Here is a 17012-nt window from a genome sequence, read left to right as displayed (position 1 = left end):
TGAATATCAATGCAAAAATACTCAATAAAATTCTTGCAAACTGAATCCAAGAACACATCAAAATGATCGTCCATCATGATCAAGTAGGTTTCATACCAGGGATGCAGGGATGGTTCAATATATGGGAATCCATAAACGAATTCACTATATAAACAAAGTCAAAGAAGAAAAGCATATGATCATCTCATTAGATGCTGAGAAAACATTTGACAAAATTCAACCCCCCTTCATGATAAAAGTCTTAGAAAGATCAGGAATTCAAGGCCTATACCTAAACATAGTAAAAGCAATATACAGGAATCCAGTAGCCAATATCAAACTAAATAGAGAGAAACTTGAAGCAATTCCACTAAAATCAGGGACTAGACAAGGCTGCCCCCTCTCTCCCTACCTATTCAATATTGTACTTGAAGTCCTATCCAGAGCAATTAGACAACAAAAGGGGATCAAAGGGATACAAACTGGAAAGGAAGAAATCAAATTATCACTATTTGCTGATGATATGATAGTACACTTAAGTGACTCCAAAAATTCCACTAGAGAGCTCCTAAACCTGATACTATTATATTCATCAAAGTAGGTGGATATAAAATTAACTCAGGCAAATCAGTGGCTTTCCTCTACACAAAGGATAAACATGCTGGGAAAGAAATTAGGGAAGTAACACACTTCACAATAGTCACAAATAATATAAAATACCTTGGTGTGACTCTAACTAAGCAAGTAAACGATCTGTATGACAATAACTTCAAGTCTCTGAAAAAGGAAATCAAAGATCTCAGAAGATGGAAAGATCTCCCATGCTCATGGATTGGCAGGATTAATATAGTAAAAATAGCCATCTTGCCGAAAGCAATCTACAGATTCAATGCAATCCCCATCAGAATTCAACTCAATTCTTCACAGACTTAGAAAGAGCAATTTGCAAATTCATCTGGAATAACAAAAAAACCTAGGATAGCAAAAACTATTTTCAACAATAAAAGAACCTCTGGTGGAATCACCATCCCTGACCTTAAGCTGTATTACAGAGCAATTGTGATAAAAACTGCATGGTATTGGTACAATGACAGACAGGTGGATCAATGGAATAGAATTGAACCCACACACCTATCCCAGAAATGAACCCACACACCTGTGGTCACTTGATCTTTGACAAGGAGCTAAAACCATACAATGGAAAAAAAGACAGCATTTTCAACAAATGGTGCTGGCTCAACTGATGGTTAGCATGTAGAAGAATGCAAATCAATCCATTCCTATCTGCTTCTACTAAGCTCAAGACCAAGGGGATCAAGGACCTCCACATAAAACCAGATATACTGAAACTAATAGAAAAGAAAGTGGGGAAGACCTTCGAGCACATGGGCACAGGAAAATTTCCTGAAGAGAACATCAATAGCTTATGCTCTAAGATCAAGAATTGACAAATGGGACCTCAAAATTACAAAGCTTCTTTAAGGCAAAGGATACTGTTAAAAGGGCAACCAACAGATTGGGAAAAGATCTTTAGCAATCCTATATCTGATAGAGGGATAATATTCAATATATACAAAGAACTCAAGAAGTTAGACTCCAGAGAACCAAATAACCCTATTAAAAAATGGGGTACAGAGCTAAACAAAGAATTCTCAATTGAGAAATACCGAATGGCTGAAAAGCACCTAAAGAAATGTTCAACATCCTTAGTCATCAAGGAAATGCAAATCAAAACAACCCTGAGATTCCACCTCACACCAGTCAAAATGGCTAAGATCAAAAACTCAGGAGACAGCAGATGCTGGTGATGTTGTGGAGAAAGAGGAACACTCCTTCATTGCTGGTGGGATTGCAAGCTGGTACAACCACTCTGGAAATCAGCTTGGCGGTTCCTCCGGAAACCAGAGAACCCAGCTATACCACTCCTGGGCATATATCCAGAAGATGCTCCTACATGTAATAAGGACACATGCTCCACTATGTTCATAGCAGCCTTATTTATAATAGCCAGAAATTGGAAACAACCCAGATGTCCCTCAACTGAGGAATGGATACAGAAAATGTGGTACATCTATACAATGGAGTACTCTCAGCTATTTAAAAACAATGAATTTATGAAATTCTTAGGGAAATGGATGAATCTGGAGAATATCATCTTGAGTGAGGTAACCCAATCACAAAATAACACACATGGTATACACTTTCTGATAAGTGGATATTAGCCAGAAGCTCGGAATATCCAAAATACAATCCACAAACCACAAGAAGAAGGAAGACCAAAGTGTGGATACTTCGTTCGTTCTTAAAAGGGGGAACAAAATACCCATGGAAGGAGGAACAGAGACTGAAGGAAGGACGATCCAGAGACTGTTCTACCTGGGAATCCTTCCCATATTCAATCATCAAATCCAGACACTATCGTGGATGCTAGCAAGTGCTGGCTGATAGGAGCCTGATATAGCTGTCTCCCGAGAGGCTCTGACAGTACCAAACTAATACAGAAATAGAGGCTCACAGCCATCCATTGGACTGAGCACAGGGTCCCCAGTGAAGGAGGTAGAGAAAGGACCCAAGGAGCTGAAGGGGGTTGCAGCCCCATAGGAGGAACAACAATATGTACTAACTAGTCCCTCAGGGATCCTATAGGAGGAACAATATGAACTAACTAGTACCCTCCCAGGGACTAAACCACCAACCAAAGAGTACACATAGTGGGACTAATGGCTCCAGCAGCATATGTATATCAGAGGATGGCCTAGTCAGTCATCAAGGGGAGGAGAGTCCCTTGGTCCTGTGAAGGTTTTATGCCCCAGAATAGGGGAATGCCAGGGCTAAGAAGCGGGAGAGGGTGGGTTGCTGAGCAGGGGAAGTGGGGAGTGAACAGGTTTTTGTTTTTGTTTTTTGTTTTTGTTTTTTCTTTTTTTCGGAGGGAAAACTGGGAAAGGAGATATCATTTGACATGTAAATAAAGAAAATGTCTCATAAAAAAAAGAAATAAAGGGATTAACTGTAGTGAAGTAAGAAAAGTCAAAAGAAACAATATAAAGAATTGGTTTCCAGGCTGGAGAGATAGCTCAGCTGGTAAGAGCACTGACTGCTCTTCCAAAGGTCCTGAGTTCAAATCCCAGCAACTACATGGTGGCTCACAACCACCCATATGAGATCTGACGCCCTCTTCTAGTGTGTCAGAAGACAGCTACAATGTACTTATGTATAATAATAAATAAACATAAAAAAAAAATTGGTTTCCAAAAGCCTTTGCTCCTATTTGTATGTTCATTTGAAATGTTCTTTCTCTCTCAGAGGCATCTAGTCTGGGGCGGCATTACCCATCATCCCAGAAGAAAATGTCTAACTTCTTTAAGCTTTGTCAACACTCACCTCCATGAGCCTTTGTTGGTAAATTTCCTTGAAGAATGTCTAATTAAAGTTACTTATTTCCTCACAGTAGTTTGTGTAGGGAATTTTCAATATGGTGTAAAATATTTGCTAATGTATGGATTCCACTTCCCTTAAAGGATTTGTGAATTTTTTTTCTCTATGAGTATTTTGTAAATGTTTAATAGATTCATTTGATGAGGGGAGTCTGTGAATCATGCATTCCTGTGATCAAAATGTTTCTAACAAATAATAAGAAAAGGGGAATGATATCTAATACAGATATGAAAGTTAATATAATAATATTAATTTTTCTTTTTGATAATTGGAGACTTTAAATCAGAAAAATAAAATTTAGATTATCATTTAAAATATATCAATAACAATATTAAATTATTCCTCACTAAATCTACAAGTTATTAATAGTGTATTCAATGAACTAACAGAAAGAAATGTCAAGTATACTTCTTAAGTAGACCTAAGGACTCCCAAGTATATCAACTGAAATAACAGGAAAACATGAGAAAAACTTGAAATAGAAATACTATAGAAAGAAAAATAAGAGGACATGATAGAAACACATAAATACTAACTGTAGTCAGTAATATATTTTCAAAATTCCAGTAATGAGTGAATGATACATTGACACTAATAAAAATAGGTAGCTGTTACCAACATTTGGTTGGTCACAATTCAACTTTCATTTATAATCAAACACATAGAGTTGGCTATCTCATCCCTTTTTGCCAATTGTATCACATGTCCTAAAAACACTTTAGTTTCTCTGAAAGTAACCACTGATAAAATGATAGCATCATTTCCAACTTCTCTGGGGTCTAATCTGCTAATTTATAGCACCAGACACTCAGTATTCAACACAGCAAACCCCATTATATCTTTATATCCTTGATAGTATGAAATAGTTTTTATGCATTAAAATTCTTCAGGAACAAAACTACAGACTTGTTGATATATCAAAAAATATTAATATAATTCAGGCAAAAATAACAAACCTTCAAAAGGCATTGCTTCTGCCTTTTCTAACTGACAATGGCATACAAGTTTATCGCACTCTGAAAAATATTAAAACTATTTGCTAAGCAGAGAAGAATGTTTTCTGTTTATAAATTAGACAAAAACTTTATTTAACTTGCCATATCATATGGCTAGTCAATAAAACAAGACAATGTTTATAGAAAAATTCATTTTATACAAATCTTACAAAAGGAAATATATAAACTGAACCTTTTTGCTTTTGGACAATTTAGGAATAAATAATGAGCATGACAGAAATGGATGATAAAGGGATAGAGAGTAATTATTTACAGTGGCACCAAGAGGTAAAAGTATACTGTGTTGCCAGATTCTCATACCAATTAAACATCTTTTCAAACATGACCCTTTGTTTAGAAATAACTTTCTCAAGAGCAATGCAACTTGGTACAGTTAACTCAAGATAATAAGACAGTTAATCCTTGGTAGGCAAAGTTAAGAAGCATGTATCAAATCCAGATCATCTTTTCATGTCCTAGTTAATCATCAAAGACACAGAAGAAATAAGTTAAACAAATTATACCCAGGACTTCATTAAAAAGTTCAGTTATAAAGATATATATCAGTCAAGAAAAATCTATGAGATACCACTCAATAAAATGTGTTTGATTTTTTTCTTATTTCATAATTTTCATTTTTAAATTATTGCAGAAAAATAACATTGGAGAACATTCTGAGAAGATTGGACGTCCTCTTCGGCAAATCAATGTACCTCAAAATTAAAGACTTTCCCAGTATCAGTTGTTTCTTGGTTTGGTTTGTTGTGGTGTTCTTTTGTTCTGTGCTTTTCTTATATTAAGAAAGGAGTTTGTATAATGTGTAATACACATTATCAGGCAAATAATAACGCAGACTAAATGAAGTATTTCCAAATGTCCTAAGATTTAAATTAAATCTAAATTTACAGGAAAAGCAATATGCTTAAATAGTATTTTTAAAAATACAATATTACAGAAGGTACTTACACATTTTTAAAGGAATTGACAATGATAAACTTCTTGATGTAAAAGTATTTGATTTATGGAAATTTAGTTTCAGGCAAAGCTAGTCAAGAATAAATCTATTACGGAAAATATGGTTCACCTAGATGTTTATAACCAACTTACCTCTTTTTGCTTTTGATGTCAAGTAGTGCATAAAAAGAGAAAAAAATCATGTTTAACTGATTCTAATGTCATTATGTATGGCTTATTCCATAAATACCTACTCAGAATAAAGGACTATACTATTTTCCAAAGTATCCTATGAATTGAGATAAAGAACAGACTGCTTGGACAGCCAAAACCAGGTATTTAAGATGAACTAAACAGTGTACTCACTAGGATACATGTACCAAGGATCTGAGTAACACAGGACCAGAAGAAGATGGTACATGTTCTTATTCTACATGTCTAATTTCAATCCTCATGACCAAACTGGTCAGAAACTATGTTTGTATTAGTAAGACATAATTTTAAAGGCGATTAAACACTGGGAATCAGTTTAGAATTTAAAGACTGGAAAATGTGGGCAACAGAACAATGAACAAGTTCTTAGCATGAGAAAAGCATGCCCCTTTCAGCTAAAAAAAAAGCTAACAAAGTTCCTTCGATTTTTACATTCACTAAAAATAAATCCAAGTTAAGATGATAGTCCTTTTCTAAGTCATATCCTAAAAATATATGTACATATTTTATATAAATATTTAAATGAAAAATTAATTAACTGTTTAAGAGTAACAGAGAACCTAGCACATTTTAGAAAGAATATTTGCTAACTGAGGTGATCACATGAGGACAATTCTAGAGGCAACCCACAGACAGGTGATCCTATTTTGTTGACTGCATTACTAAAGAGATATACATAATCTAAATTTTTTTAAAAAGAGGAAATTTCTGGGCTCTGGTAGTGACTAAAGGCAAGACCAACAACTTTTATGGGACTTTTTACAAAATCCTTACATTAGAAATCTAAGTGTGTATCACTGACCTTATTTATAGCTAAAAGGTGACTACTGAAAGACAATGAATAACATGACTATACCATATCTTTATGACTTTATACTTTTGTGGGGGTAGAGGGGATAGTTTCTCTCACTGAATTTGAAGCTTATTGATTTGGCTAGGTTGGGTGACCAATCAGTACTAGGGATCTATCTACCTGTGTCTATTCCTCTCCCCTCCCAAGGCTGAGATTAAAGGCATACATGATCTTGCCCTGTTCTGGGAACCAAAATCAGATCCTCATGCTTGCCTGGCAGAGACTTTGTCAACTGAGCAATTTCCCAAGCCCAACTTAAGAATTCTTAAAGCCAGCAAATAAAGGAATAAAATCAACCATTTAAGTTGTACTTTTCTTTTTTTTATCTCATACCTTTTAGACATTACATAAATCACAAAAATCTTAACAAGATCAATAGATTATTAAAGAGAAAGTATGTGGAAGAGGAACATACAGTTATGCTAGAGGAAAATCACAGAGTTGAAGGAGTGCTACAAAGTCCTTTAATGACTACATTACACAATGAATCTTTTTTTAGTTGATTAGCAATACAATTTGAAATCACAGGTCACCTTAAGTAGTCTATCTAAAAATGCTATGTAACTGTATTGTTAAAAATCAAAGGATAAAAAGTAGCTATAATAAGGCTTCCAGGAACATCACAGCTCTACACAATTTGCACCATGGTCACAGAAGACCTCAGACTTTTCCAGAAGCCCCTACACAACTCACTATAAACTCAGAAAGGACTTTATATCTAGAATTAGAATGTAGAAAGGTCCATTCCCCACTATGAAGATTCAGAGGACTTTGGATGCTTGCTGTGTTGATAAATACTACAAAGCATTAATGAGTTAGATTGTAGGCCTTTGCATATAATTTCAAATGTAGTTACATTTTTAAGTAATGACTGTCCTGAGAAAAAATAAAATCTAATATACTGTAAGAATTCATAGTGAATCCAGAAACACTGATCTTTTTGTTGATTCAGTTCATGATAAATTAGTGTTTTTGAAACAGAGACTAGCTATATAACCTAAGTTGAACTCTACTCATTATGTATGCCAGGCTGGTCTTGAACTTGAATTCCTGCCTGTTTCCTAAATGCTGCAATTATAGACATATTCTAGGAAATGAGTGTTTTCCCTTTTACTATTAAAATAATCCCTCTTCTTGGGAACTATGCTATAAAGTACTAAAATGTTTTACATGTTTTTAAAAACATAATGCAGCTTAATTGGTATAAAGTTTGTCTAATATGCACAAAGTCTTGGGTTTGATCTCTGGCACAGCATTAAACCAGGCATGGTGGCATACACCTGTAATTTCATAATTAAGGAGGTGGAGGCAGGAGGATCAGAAGTTCAAGATAGGCCCTCTTGGCTTTATAGTAATTTGATGCCAGCCTAGGCTATGTAATACCCAAAAGAAAAGATGAGAGGAAAGGGGAGAGAAAGGGAGAAGAGGAAAATATGTTTTTTCGTTTTTTTTTTTTTTTTTTTTTTTTTTTAACAAGGATTCCCCAGATCCAATAATGGAGAATATAACATAAATTTGCATAATGACAGCCTCAGCACTGGTAGAATCTTTTGAATGTTTTCTTCAATGTGTATCTCTCTTATATATGTGGGCCTAGATAGACAGAGAAACAAATGATTATCCCAGAGACTGGCTTTCTTTGGTAGCAACTATGGCTTTTTCTTAATATGCTTTCTCAGACAGGAAAAGACCCTTTGCATGGTACAGGTTGTGCATAAAATTTCAGGTAAAGCCATATAGCCTAAAGGTTTGTTTCAATAAATAATGTTAAAATGTGAAATGAGAACAAATAGCAGACTACGATCTATGAGTACCATTAGAGTGAATTGAATACAATAATGATAGTATAATAGCATAGAAGATACTAATGGCCATTTCCCTATGAAGTGCAGTAAGAATGGTACAGCTGGCTACCAGAACTCTTCTTTGCATGCAGGTCTTTGGAATGAAAGTAATACCAAGGACAAGCCATTGTAAGTATCAATTTCCTGGTACAAAAGATAGCAGAGAAACTATAGGTAAGCAATTAAAGTTTGAAATAAAGGCTGTTTTCAAAGCCTTAAAGGTAGTGAGCACAAACAGAAAAAAGGTAGTAGTATAAATTGTACAACTGTTTCAATCAGTAGTTGGACTAATTTATTATTACTTGATGGAGGTGGTCACTTTAGTATATCTAAAATAGAATGTGTGACCTGGAACAAACTCTAAAAGTGTCTCTTTTCGTATTTGTGGTTTTGATGGATAGTTTTTGTTTTTGTTTTTGTTTGTGGTAGAACAGAAAGTGGAGACTACAGAATTTATTGTTTGGGATTTCTGAACCTTACATATGTCACAGCATATTCCTCATCTTCCTCATTGCCCCTCTAGACACAACCTCATCCTAGGGTTCTTGATTTTCAACAAAGTGTGGACTTTGGTGAATATAAGTAGACCCTAATCACTTTTGCTCTCTAAATATGCAACAATTAAGGATACAAAAATGTTTTCTTTCATTTTTAATAGAATACTTATTTTTTCTTTAAATATTACAAGTTTTTAAGGACTTAAATAAGGACATTTCCAATTTTAATGGGTTTAATAAAATTTTAAGTTTTAAACTTTAAGTTTTAAATTATATGGTAATACTACATAACAGAGACTGAAAAGTATAATCTAATATTCTATGCACACTCCTAATATGGAATTATCATATTGGTCTCTCCAGTAAGGAATTATATCCTTCTATCATATTTTATTTCATCTCTAAAGCTCATGTTCTGAATATGGAATATTTAAGAAAATGAAAGCTCTGGACAGGACTATCTGATGGAAGTAGTAGAAAACAAAACATCAAGAGTGATAGAAGTGTGGTTATCAGGTGTTCCATTATTGACTTATTTGTCAACTGGATCCACTTTACAGTCAAGAATGGTTTACTAAGCATTGTCCTTGTCCTTTCTATCAATCTGAGATGAAAAAGCACCCTAAGAACTCACCTTGAAAGAGCTTGGTATACTTTCAGTCTCTATAGTGTCATTAAATGCTGCCATTTTTAAATGACAAATGAACTTAGAACATTTTCAAGGTACTCCCTAACTAAATAAGAAATACATCCTTTCTACCACTTGATGACTAAACCAATTTAAAAAAACTATTTTATTATTCTGAAAAATCATTAAAGAATACATCTTTTTAGCATTTATGTAAACATCAGGAATTAAGTTCCTATAATGCAAATGAGATTTAGTAACAAAAAGAGGTAGAAAAATGATATGCAAACATTTAATGTATTTGGAAGAGCAATATTATAAGTCAGAGAAAAACAATGAAGAATCAATAGCAGTAAATAATTAATCCAATAGTTCAATTAAAAAAATCATATACCATTTTAATCCTTTTTTTTTTTTATTTGGTTTTTCGAGACAGACAGGGTTTCTCTGTATAGCCCTGGCTGTCCTGAAACTTGCTCTGTAAACAAGGCTGGCCTTGAACTCAGAAATCCACCTGCCTTTGCCTCCCAAGTGCTGGGATTAAAGGCACGTGCCACCACTGGGCCACCATTTTAATTCTTACTTTAAAAATTAGTTATCAAAAGTTACAATTAGCTGTGCTTAGATTCCCAAAACTATGGAAGCACAGGCAGGTGGATTTCTATAGGTTCAGCCTGGTATACATAGTGAGTTATAGGCTAGTCAGGAAAACATGGTGAAAAACAAAAGTTTTACATTCAGAAATTCTATTAATCAAAACTACTAGAAGTAAGGTCTTGAATGGTATGCAATGCTGTTGAAGAGTTGGCACATGACTGGTTCAAATCAAAATGTGCTTGCACAGGAGATATTACATCTCAAAATCAAGAAACAGAAATTGTGGAACCTCCTACTGAGATACTATTATGACTATAGTTAAAAAAAATACTGTTAAAGATGAGTAACTTATTATTTTTTCTAATGTCCCTACTACAGAGTTTTAAAGTATATGTGCTGCTAACTTTAATAGCCCTAGTCTAAACATTACACAGTCTGACAGCTATAATTTTTGTCATCTGCAAAGAAATACTCCAATTTTACACAGAGAAGTATTTCAAGCTTTCTTCAAGATTTTTCTTCAGTTGGATAGTTTCCTATGGCTAAAAATAAAAAAGATGAGTTGCTAGGAAAGAGGGAAATATAATATGAAAAACAGCATTCATAACTATTTTTATGGTTGTACCAGTGCTATTAATAATACATATATAGTATTATTTATATATGTAGATATTTATATGTAATTGCTTGCATATGTATAGAATGCTTTTAGAAAGATACAAAAGTTGAGTGGGTAGAGTTATGGCAGAGGTCTACTTTCTATATAGAGAAATAAAATTCAAACATTGCCAAGTAGCTTTTAATGCATCATCTATCTTAAGTCACATCTGTAACACATTATTTTATATACCAGAAGAACTAGATGTGTAGCTAATAAACTTGAGACACTATACACAATTTATACCCATATTATTCAACACAGTGAGTACCTACTGTGTGACTGGTACTGTGTGCCAGGTACTTGTGTGATCCTGAGATTCAAAGACCAAAGAGGTTTGGACCCATAAAGAGCTTACAAGATAAATCAAGCATCAAACTTTGCCTTCTGTGAGCACAAAGGACAAAGCTGCTGTTTCTCCCCAGTGGAGATGATATTAGAAAGACTTAACAATAATAATATATATAATGTTTACACTTATGTATGTGATGGTAAAACTGACACATATGCTTTTTAAGGAGATAAAGGGATAGAAATCTTAGAATTCCAAAATATTTTAACTTATTTATTATGTGTGGAAGTGGTATTCATATATGTGTGTGAGTATATTTAACAGTACATGTGTTTGTGAAGACGCTAACATTGGGTGTGTGTCTTCCTCAATCACAGTTCGCATTTTAAGGAAAGAGAAACAGACAGAGGTTCTCTCATTGACTATAGGGCTCTCCATCTTGGCTAGGCTGACTAGTAGCAAGTCCTCAGGATCCACCTGTCTCTGACTTCTGCATAGCACTGAGATTACAGATAGGCTCTATCCTGCCAGGCTTTTACATGAGCTCTGGGGATCTCAACTCAGGTCCTCATACTTACACTGCAAGCACATCTCCCACCGAACCATCCATCTCCTCATCCCCAAAGTCTTAAAATATTTTTATGAAGAAAATTGTTAAAAGCAGTGCACTAAACTTGAGGATATTTGATATTCATCTAAATATGGAAAATATAGAAATACCTAGAAGCTGGGCAGTGCTGACATACCTCTAATCCCAGTACTCAGGAGGCAGAGGCAGGTGGATCTCTGAGCTCAGGGCTAGCCTGGTCAACAGAGTGAGTTCTACTGCAGCCAGGGCTACACAGAGAAACCCTGTCTCAAAAAAAAAAAAAAAAAAAAAAAAGAAAAGAAAAGAAAAAGAAAAAAGAAAGAAAGAAAAAAGGAAAAAAGTATCTAGAAAAAAATTACAGTACTTCTCAGTATTCAATAAGTTGTCTGCTATTAGAATGAGAAACAGAATCTGTCAGATAGCAATTTTATTTAATATTGTATATCTCAATTCAAGATTATTCTCTGTTAAAGGATATATCCTGTAGAAGTAAAATTTCCAAAGAAATATTTAAAGAAAGAAAAAAGATATTTAAAAGAATTATACTCTCCTGCAATAAAGTTTCTCATCATGGGGATGGAGAGATGACTCAGCAGTTAGGAGCACTGACTGCTCTTCCAGAGGTCCCGAATTCAATTTCCAGCAACCACATGATGGCTCACAACCATCTGTAATGGGATCTGATGCTCTCTTCTGGTGTCTGAAGACAGTGACAGGTGTACTCACATAATAAATCTTTTTTAAAATCTCATCATTAACTTTTAAAGTGGAAAAAAATATGATGTGCACCATTCATGATTCACTACAATTTGAAATCTGAATTGATTTTGTGTGTACTATATTGGGATAAGATGGAAGGAAATATGGCTGGTAATTTTGTGGTGATCAATAAAGCCTTCAAAATGCTAGACAAGTGTTCTACAACTGTGCTATATCATGAATGAATTAGTATTTGAATTAACTTTTGTTTTTGCAGATGCCAAACCATAGACATGCAATGCCTAAGCTATCTCCTACAAGAAGAATCTTTGCAAGCTAAAGAAAAACACAGCCTAAAAAATGTATACATTTGAGCTGAGAGTATAGTTCAATAGAAGAATATACATTTAACATGCACTAGGTCCAGGGTTTACTCCTTCAGAGAGAAAGTTTGGAAAGACCACAAATTTAAACAGAACATTGTTTCTACTAAGTCAAGAAAATGACGGACAGTGATATGATGAAGTGGAACACACAAAAATAGAAAAGGTTCTATAGAAAAATAAAATGTGTGAAGAGGAACAAATTACTGAGACTGTTAGTTGAGGAAATAGATTTAAGTAACATTTACTAAAGTCTTTCTACATACAAAGTAAGAAAAAGGGGCAGAGGTAATAAAAACAAGTTGTGTGCACAAAGAACTCACTAAATTTCACTTTCATAATCCCTAATATCTTGACCTCATACTTCATTTATTACCAAACCAAATTCTTTTACTCAGGTGTTACACATATTCAACCTGTTCAACCAGATAGCATCCTGATTGCTTTGCATGATGAACATATGATCCTAGTTTTTAAACTGCTAACTGTGGAGCTGGAGAGATGGCTACATGTTTAAGAGCACTAGGTGCTCTTCCAGAGTACCTAGATTTGATTACCAACAACCAAAAATGGCTCAAAACTCTATGTATATCCAGCCCTAGGAAAGTCAAAGACTTCTCCTGATCTCTGTGGGCACATCATTCACGTGGTATACAGATATATGGACAGGCAGAATGTATAAAATAAAAATATGTGCTTTTTAAAAAAGAAAACCTAAAAAATAAAAACAAGCGTATTAGCTAAGTTCAGGGCAGATAGTCTGTTTGCCTCCATCCAAGACCTCTGTTCTCCAGTCTCTTCCTTTCCATCATTTCAACTCCTGACCAAAGTTCTAACCAAATACTTTGTACAAACTGAGTCCCTTGCCTTTTTCACTGATCTGCACTCATGCCTACATACTGCCTATCTTCTCACTGCCCACATCAGCATCCACAACTTCTTGTTATCTGTATCTGCACCCCTATCTTTTCAAAGCACATACCTGCATCTTTACATTCTCATTACCCACATCTGCATCCTTCACTTCTTGCTACTACAACCCTCTTCTCTCCTTAGTAAAGTCTAGGCACCTTTTATAGTCAATTCATGTGCCTCTCATGGGAAAATATCCCTAATATTTCTAGCTTTCTTTTTTTGTAACAAGAATATGTTAACATCATCATTTGTTTGCCTGTCTATATCTCTTACTATATTTTGATTTTCATGAAGCACATGGTAATGACTATTCAAGAAAAGTGTCTGACACATACCAGATAATTTTGTTAAATTTTGAAGAATGCATAAGCATTTGGTCAATAAAAGAAATATGGTTTTGGAACAAATTTAATAATATAAGGTTTGAAACACAACAGAAAAAAATGGACTAGTTATTTGAACATAGTGAAATGTAAAAGGCAATTTTGCAGTGTAAAACTATGCATATGTTGACTACAGATCTAATACAGTGACTGCATGTCTAAGAGTGATGTATTTTGGTGAGTTGATTTTTCAAATCAGCAAAGTTCAAAATATTAAAGAACAAAAATAAGATTTCAGAACAATAGCATTCTCTCACATTAGCTCAGAAACATCACAAAGAAGGAAGAGAAAGACAGGATGGATAGGGAGGGAAAAGCAACAATGACAATCAAAACAATGTAAAAAGGAATGGCTGCCCTCTGAGAGACCCAACAAGCAGTTGACTGAGACAGAAGCAGATACTTAGACCCAACCAATGAACTGAAGATGTGGACCCCTGTGGTTGAATTAGGGAAAGGCTAGAAGAATTTGAGGAGGAGGGCGACCCCATAGGAAGACCTGCAGTCTCAACAAACCTGCACTCCTAGATTTCTCAGACACTGAGCCACCAACCAGGCAGCATACACTAGCTGGTCCGAGGCCCACAACAGGCATACAGCAGAGGACTGCCTGGTCTAGCCTTGGTGAGAGAAGAACGCACCTAACCCTTAAGGGACTTGAGGCCCCAGGGAATGGGGAGGCCAGGAAGGGTGTGGAGGGTGTAGGGGGTGTGGGGATTGTGGGGGGTGTAGGGGTGGGATATCCTCTTGAGGACTGAGGAAGGAGCATAACGATTGGACTGTAAAAAGATTAGAGGATAGATAGATAATTAATTAATTAATTAATAAATAGAAAAGCAACTAAGGGAAAAATTCTTATGTGGAAAACACAATATAAAAAAGAAACTTCTTAGGATATCAATTCAAGACCAGAGTGAAAATTTAATTTTTAAGTTTGAAATTTGCTGTTCATCTTGCAAAAGTACTGCAAAATCAGGTATTTAGTATAAAAATAATATCTCTTACTTGTGAAATATGTTAATTTCTTATATATTCTAGTGGGCTAATTTTGGTTAATGATTGGATTGTAAGATAGTAGATATAATTAATATATATGCCTCATTAGTAGTTAGGGCATCAATATGAAATAACTGATAATACAACCTGCTGATTATAAACTTCTTTGTCACAACAGAATCCATTTTGATTTGATCTCATCAAAGTTGAGAAATCATTTCTCAGCTTAGCTGATAACAGACTAAGACACATTAGAGTGTGTACAGCCAGGAGATTCATAAGGTAAGAACAAGAAATTAAAGGGTTAAGGAGAAGGATTCAGCAGTTACTACCAGTTGCTGCTCTTGTAGAGCCTGAATTCCATTCCAACATCTGGCAGCTCACAACAGTCTGTAACTCCTATTCCAGGACACTCTCTATTCTAGCCTCCTCAGGTACTCCATACATATGGTACACTCATATATATGCAAGCAAAACACCTATGCACATACAATTACAATAAATATTAAAAACCCATAAAGTCAATTGTCACTACAAGAAGTTATAAGATTTCAGGGGATAACTCAGTAAAGAAAGAACCAGAGCCATAGGCAAGGCCAGAATTCTTCCCCAAAACAGAAAAATAAATATCCTTATCTGTTTATTAAACTAAAATATGTTAAATATTTATTTTACAAAATGTTTATCAATAATTCTAAAATAAGGGACTGCTTCTTAAAAATAATTAATATATCACTGTCAGAAATTTTTATATTAGTCAATAACTTATGTTAAAAACATGAATGAAACTAAATAAATATGTCTCAAACAATATTTTACATTAACAAAATTAATATATATTGTCAATAAAGTAGGTATTTCTGGAAACTATGCTTGGTGTGTGTGATTAATCATTTTCTATAGTAATCCTCCTAACTAGATTTTTTTTAGAAAATATTGATCTGATAAGATTTATTAAGGCTTAAACTGGTTAATTTGGGGGTTAAGTAGATGTCTGCTCTTCTATAGGACCAGGGTTTGATTCCCTGCATTCACATGGTAGCTTGCAATTGTCTGTAACCCCAGTAACAGGGGATCTGACTTCCTCTCCTAGCTTCAAGGCCTAAACTAGGCATGCTGTAGTATGCAGACACAAAAGCGGGTGAAACATTGATATACATAAATAAGAAATTATTAATAAATAAATAAGTTGGTTGATTTCATAATATGTAATAGAAATTATTTCCTGGGCAATAATAGTTCTCTCTCTCTCTCTCTCTCTCTCTCTCTATCTATCTATCTATCTATCTATCTATCTCCCTCTCCTGGCTGGTTTTGTGTATCAACTTGACACAAGCTGGAGTTATCACAAAGAAAGGAGCCTCCCTTGGGGAAACACCTCTATGAGATCCAGCTGTAAGACATTTTCTCAATTAGTGATCAACTGTGGGAGGGCCCAGGTGGTACCTGGGTTCTATAAGAAAGCAAGCTGAGCAAGCCAGGGGAAGCAAGTCACTAAGTAACATCCCTCCATGGCCTCTGCATCAGCTCTTCCTTCCTGATCTGAGTTCCAGGCTTGACATCCTTTGGTTATGAACAGCAATGTGGAAGTGTAAGCTGAATAAATCCTTTCTTCCCTAACTTGCTTCTTGGTCATGTTGTTTGTACAGGAATAAAAAACCTGACTAAGATACTCTCTCTTGTTTTCTTTTTGTTTGTCTGTTTTGTTTTTTTCTAAGACAGGGTTGCTCTGTATCACAGTCCTGGCTGTCCTGGAACTCTTGAACTCACAGAGATCCTCCTACATCTGCAACCCTGTCTCTCATTCACTTTAACCTCAAATAAATAGCTAGAAACACAGAGTTTATCAACATGTTAAGTTATCATGAAAACAACTTTTAGATCTATTTATGATTATGAATTCTATGGTATTTATAATTCTGATCCTGTGTACAGTACTCATATCTAATGATATTTTCTAGTTTCTCAAAACTAAAGAATTTTTAGACCATGTAATGGTACTTTCACTCATGTATGGTATCTTAAAACTGAAGAAATTATAAAGTATGTAAATTATTGCTGGGCGTGGTGGTGCACGCCTTTAATCCCAGCACTTGAGAGGT

At 34.8% G+C, this 17012-nt stretch overlaps 1 protein-coding gene across 6 annotated transcripts in view; it reads right to left on the bottom strand.

Annotated features, from left to right (window-relative positions):
- Bicd1 (BICD cargo adaptor 1) overlaps window positions 1-17012 on the bottom strand; it is a 178871-nt gene that overhangs the window by 23824 nt on the left and 138035 nt on the right. For 2 of the 6 annotated variants that reach the window (XM_031384003.1, XM_031384006.1), the window contains one exon: window positions 5517-5525. The exons of the other annotated variants lie outside the window; for them this stretch is intronic. In XM_031384003.1, coding sequence (XP_031239863.1) covers window positions 5517-5525 — 9 coding nt within the window. The remainder of the gene's footprint in view (window positions 1-5516; window positions 5526-17012) is intronic. 6 annotated transcript variants of the gene reach the window in all.

The sequence above is a fragment of the Mastomys coucha genome, unplaced genomic scaffold (genome assembly GCF_008632895.1).
Source record: "Mastomys coucha isolate ucsf_1 unplaced genomic scaffold, UCSF_Mcou_1 pScaffold20, whole genome shotgun sequence".
Taxonomy (NCBI): domain Eukaryota; kingdom Metazoa; phylum Chordata; class Mammalia; order Rodentia; family Muridae; genus Mastomys; species Mastomys coucha.
The sequence above is the reverse complement of the archived record's forward strand: the minus strand, read 5'-3'. Positions and strand labels throughout refer to the sequence as shown.